Source organism: Aplysia californica, unplaced genomic scaffold (assembly GCF_000002075.1).
Source record: "Aplysia californica isolate F4 #8 unplaced genomic scaffold, AplCal3.0 scaffold00947, whole genome shotgun sequence".
Lineage (NCBI taxonomy): Eukaryota > Metazoa > Mollusca > Gastropoda > Aplysiida > Aplysiidae > Aplysia > Aplysia californica.
This window is the reverse complement of record NW_004798217.1, coordinates 120,514-126,481: the sequence shown is the minus strand read 5'-3', so window position 1 is coordinate 126,481 and position 5,968 is coordinate 120,514. Positions and strand designations below refer to the sequence as shown.

Genomic DNA, 5,968 nt, shown 5'->3' with positions numbered 1-5,968 from the left:
ATTCTGAGGAGAGCAGAGGACAAAAATAGATGGCGAGAGCTGGTTTTCCAATGCAGTGGTGCCCCAACGGTTGCCCCAACCACGAGATAGAAGAAGAAGAGCAAGTGCAAGAAAATACAATGTAGTGAGACATAGAGAGAGGAGTCATCTAAATTATGGAAGAGTAAGAAGACGTTTCTGGTTCAAAGGCGCTAGCATTTGCACCACAATAGTAAGACTTAGAGCGGAAACAGATATATTGGGTTTTTTGTTTGTTTGTTTTTTTGTTGGTGTTTATTAGTCGGGGGGGTTTTTTTTTTGTTGTTTTTTTTGTAACTGTGTTACGGGGCGTGGGTGGTTGGCGGGTGCTCTGGTGTGGTTTGTTCCTTCTTTCCTATCAATCAAACATATACAGTCCTTATCTCTTTTCCTTCCTTTTTGTGTATGTTACTGTCTTGTAACACGTCTATTCTTCGGCACTTATATGACCTTCTTGTGTTGCAAGTGCCGAAAAACTCTTACCAAAACTAAACTGTTACAGAGCTCGCAACTGCATAAGATCATATGAGCGCGCGGGAGGCACCAAACATTTTCATTTGGTATGAAATTTTGAATTTTGCCCGGCTGGCGGCCGAATCCTACTCTTATCGATGCTGGACCACCAAGGGACCTTTTACGTGCGCAACCTTCACTCGGGCTCTCGGAGATTTTTCGACCTTTTCCGAGAAGGCTAGATGTAGATCTTTACAACCGTGAGATCAAGGTTGTGACTGAAAGACAGCAGTAACGAGGAGCCACGGAGAAAAAGTAGAAAGGCTGCAGAAAGAGTCAGGGGCCCAGAGGAGGGTGAAAATGAGGTGAGGGGGTGGGGGCAGAAAGAGGAGACGAAAGCAGATGACAGAACATTGTTAGAGAACAGGAAAGGATGTGAAAGGAGAACATTTTAGAGAAGAAACATTTGCGCCGCTATCTGGATTCGAACCCGGGACCTATTGAATGAAAGGCAAACACCTTAAACTCTAGGCCACGAGAGCCCCCATAGATGGAGTAATATTTATAGTCAAAACTGTCAAAGACGTCCTTTGGCTGTCGAGGAGAAAAGTGGACGTATCAGAAAGGTGGTTGTCTTGTGCAGTTTCATAATAATGTAAAGATACGCAAGGGGAGAGATGAGAATTGGCGTGTGTGCAGGTAAATGCTTGTATCTTGAGCTCTCATCTTTTGTGTACAGCTGAATAGAGCCTATCCATTCACTGACTGTTTGATATTTTTCTTGTTATTTCCTCGACAGCTGTCGGTTTTTGTCGGCAATTGTCTTATACATGTGGCCGTTAGAGCAGGTGTAATTGTAAGTTTTCTTTTTTTTCTCCCCTCACGTAGCGAGAGGTTAAAGGGCGCTACTGGTTGATCCTACTTCTTTACTTTCCCTGTGTTGTTTCTGTCTATCCGTCTGTCTGTCTGTCTGTCTGTCTGTCTGTCTGTCTGTCTGTCTTACTTTTTCCCAGCACTAAATGACCATAGTTGTCTCGATGTACTTCTCTTTACTCAAACAAAAACCCCAAAATCCCCTCTCGTGACCTCTGCAACTGCTGCTGTGTCCAGGCAACATACAGGTGGACATCCTGGGTAAGGGCGGACACATCTCCAGACTCACCATTGGCAAGGCCACTAAGAATGTCTGGACCAGGATTCTCTTCACGCTGAACTCCAGGACGGTGAGTGCATAGAGGAGAGGGAGTGTGCTGTCTCTCTTTCACTCTCTCTCTTTCTCTCTCTCTTTCTCTTTTTATCCATACATCCATCCATCCATCCATTCATTCATCCATCCATCCATCCATCTATCCATCCATCCATCCATCCATCCATCCATCCATCCATCCATCCATCCATCCATCCATCCATCCATCCATCCATCCATCCATCCATCCATCCATCCATCCATCCACCCAACCACCCACCCATCTATCTATCTATCTATCTATCAAAAATAGAACAGAAAAACATGTAAATGCCGTCACAAAGATGTACACACGTACGGCAAATGTATGCGCTTTGATTAAAGTCAACATTACCTTAAGCATAAAGCATTACGCAATTCTGTATCAGTTTCCTTCTAATTAAAGTCCACATTAGGTCTTCATCATTGCCTTTCTCACCCTGCACCAGGGGGTAGGCCACGGGCTAACACTTTCTACCGTTCTCTATCCTGGGCTAGCCTCTTGATCTTATTCCATGTCTTCCCACTTTTTTGTACTTCAGTTTCTGTGATTCTTCTCCAGGTTCCACTCGGTCTTCCCCTTGATCTTTTCCCCTGTGGATTCCAATCCAACACTTTCTTTTGTTATGCAGCTGCCTGACTCCATATGTCTTACGTCACGTGAAAAATCGTTTTTATAATCACTCGGCTGTAGAGAGTGTAGACTTTCAATGGATGTTCTCAAATGAGTTACAGCTGGAAATCCAACTATGTCTATTGACCAGTCCAATAGAAATTTACTGTTCCTTGACCTTTGATCAATCCCACAGTAAACACAGAACAGACTGGGGCGCTTAAATGACCAAAATTGTGCCGTTAGTGCCGTAAAACATCTACCCAATCAACAGACTGGGGCCTTATATAGCTGTCTTTTGGATCAAGTTTTACGATAGGATGCAACGGTGACGGCTTTTTTCCATTTCGCCGTAATCTGTAGTGACCGTTGAATGTAGTACACCACAACAACAAGAAATACAATATCGATTTGTGTAATGCGAATAGTTGATCAAATTTATATTCAACTAGCTGAGCACCCGGCTTTGCTCGGGGTCGACGCCTTGGCGTCACTGCTCCTACTGGTCTACGCCGCAGATGCATTTTACATCTACATGTCCTTGCTGTCTAGCATTAAAAGTCATATCTGGCTTCTAGATCTGTATTGCTTTAGTTTAAGCCTGCCTTGATTAACTGCTTTCTTGATCTACATTGCTCCAGTGTATTGTTGTCTAGCCCTTCACAATCACAAAATACGGATTTCGCCTGACACCATCACAAAAAGCACTAAGAAAATAATAATCCACGAAAGGGCTGCTACACTGAAAAAAGAACACACCGACGTCTTCAAAACCACAGAGGCAGTGTCTATAGCTTGTTCGCTTTCCTCTGACAAGGTAAAAAAAATTCTAGCTCATTGACAAATTAACTTTGGCCAACGAAACTTTGCATGACACTTCTACAGACTATTCGAAATGTGAGCGTGCAAATTCATATGCACATTTCAGGTTATGACATACAAATTATGGCAATGCAACATGACTTGAAGATCAGAAATGATCCCAGGCTCAAGTACTTGAAAAAGACTGTTTCTGAGCTCTGAGGCTGCATCACTTTCCATGAAATAAACTTACAGAAATGAATGCTCATTTTGGGTGGCAGGAAGGGGAGAGCCAATGTGATGATATACTTGACCCTGCACGCGAAACAGTGGATTCCATCCATTGAGGGTTGCATCGGTGTAGCCCATGGATGTGAGCTGAAAGCTATGGTTGTACAGCCTGATTTTCTCCAGAAAGTGAGTGGACAGTGTCGACACACCAGACACAAGGATTTGCAGTTCAGGAGGTGGTTTTGGAAATGGATGCAGATAAACTTTGCCATTGCTACAGCACATACCTTGTGTTTCATGAGGAAATCTTATGGCCAGGCTGTGTGTACACTGTGTCGTCAGTTCCCCAATGTAGCACTCGTACTGAAAGGAATAGACAATGTAGAGGAATGCTTTTGGGAGATTTAGATCTAGAGGGTCCCCATCATTTTGTTGTTGATCTAGACCACCTCGACCTTTGCGAGCTCGAGGTGTTCCAACTGCAGAACTTCCTTTTCTTTTCGGCATTGCCAGGCGCTATCTAGAATCTAGGTCTAGATCTAGATTCTTATCTAAGATCTATTGATGTTGTTCCCAGTAGCAAGAAAAAGAATTTGACAAAGTAGTCCAGAAAAATCGAAGATGGGCATCAAACGAAAGGATCGCTGTCGAATTAAGCACCAAGTAGAAAAATAAAACATGAGGCTAGATGTATATGCGTCGCACACTTAAAATAGTGCTCAGTTTTGCGCGACAATGCGCGATTGTATCAAATGGAAGTACGACTTGAAATAAACAAACCTAGCGGATTTTCTAAAATTACAGAGACAGAAGCGTCGGCCTACAAAAGCGATCGGCGAAATAAAGAGGTTTAGCTTTTTGCAGCAAAACTATCTCAAAACTGAAAAAACGAAGGGTGCCATGATCTGGAGAATATTTTAAAGAATACTTTGGCGAAAACCGCATGTCGATCGACGCAGCCATTAAAAAGCATTTTGAATAGCAAAAATCGGCCACCACAAATAGATAATAGATAATGATGTAAACTTTCCCACAATCATTCGGCTTACGGAGTTTGGGTGAATTTTTTCTGGTCGTTTGTGTGTTTTTGTTGTTGTTGTTGTTGTTTATGATGTTGTTGTTGTTGTTGTGTGTGTGTGTGTGTGTGTGTGTGGTAGCCTATCCGTTCGAAATGTTCGGAGCCCCGAAGAGTGTGCTCTTCGCCAGGGCCACCGCCTCCCTTGGGTAGCGGGTGAGGCAGTCCAACCTCCCTGAATCCTCCCCGAAGAGATGCCACCGCCGGGCCTCCGTGTTGTTGCTGTTGTTGTTGTTGTCGTTGTTGTTGTTGTTGTTGTTGTTGTTGTTGTTGTTGTTGTTGTTGTTGTTGTTATTGAGGTTGTTGTTGTTGCTGCTGCTGTTGTTTTTTTTAGTCACTTTTTATTTTATTTATTCATTTTTAAACCTTTTATTAAGACCATGAATGTTGAAATCAAGCTGTCATTTTTTTGTGCATGCAGCGGAAATAATTAATTTCTTGTGTGTTTTACCCAACAGTGGTCGGTCCACGTCAACCATGGGAAGGACTTGGAGGAAGGATTTTGGACTGTCTACACCTAGTGAGTGTGTGGGTAGTTTACACATAGTGAGTTTGTGGGTACAGTTTACAAATAGTGAGATTGTGAATCCAGTCTATTCATAGTGAGTTTGTGGATATTGTATACCCATAATGATTTTGTGGGTACAGTTTACGATTTATTTTAAGTCAGTTTGTGGGTACAGTTTACGATTTATTATAAGTCAGTTTGTTGGTACAGTTTACAGTTTCCACATGTTGAGTTTTGAGTTTACTGGTACGGTTTACACATAGTGAATTTGAGTGTGTGGGTACAGTTTACTGAATACTCATCTTATCGTATCTTATCTTATCTTATCATAAAATAATATCTTATCTTATCTTATCTCACCTCACCGCAAGTGGCGTCTGTGGCCTAGTGGTTAAGCTACCGGACTCGTACTCATGAGATTGTGGGTTCAGGGTTTCGATCCTCAGCTCGATCCGACATTGTGTCCTTGGGAAAGGCACTTTAACCGAGTTTCCCACCTGGTTCTGTCGTTTCGGAGCAGTACGTTAATCTCGGAGGGCCCTCCTCTTAACCTTATCCGTACGTCGTGTTTTACTATCGTATCCATACGACGTGGGGAACCCTGTACTCTGTGCCACCCCTTTCCAAAGAGGAAATTTACTCGTGAATCCGATTCGTTCGCTTTGCCTAGCAGTCTGTCAAAATGATTTTTTGAGAAATACTGAACATTTCACACAGATCTTCGTACTAACTAGAAGTATTGTGAAGAATACAACCCCGGGTGTACAAAATGACGCCCGTGCGTACAGATAGGGTTCAATAACCTAACAGTGTCGATAGGGGCGTTAAACCTCTACCATTTCACCATGTTTTCCCCTCCCCGCAGTGACGAGGATGTGTTTGTGGACGACACGTACGGACTGTGGAACCTGGGCGGCCTGGACTGGCAGGTCGGGAGCTTCATCGGCTACATGGGCCGTGCCATCTTCCATCGCCGCAGAGTGCTCGAGTCTTACCAGGTGCGGGTCGTGCTGCACAATGTTCTTTTATTTATTTATTTATTTA

At 43.2% G+C, this 5,968-nt stretch overlaps 1 protein-coding gene across 1 annotated transcript in view; it reads left to right on the top strand.

The window, feature by feature from the left end:
* Nucleotides 1-5,968, top strand: part of LOC101858368 (protein sel-1 homolog 3) — a gene marked incomplete in the record, with an annotated part of 68,034 nt that overhangs the window by 11,749 nt on the left and 50,317 nt on the right. Inside the window, 3 exon segments of the mRNA XM_013089415.2 lie at nt 1,582-1,694; nt 4,875-4,936; nt 5,790-5,922. Of these exon segments, the coding sequence (XP_012944869.1) occupies nt 1,582-1,694; nt 4,875-4,936; nt 5,790-5,922 (308 nt within the window).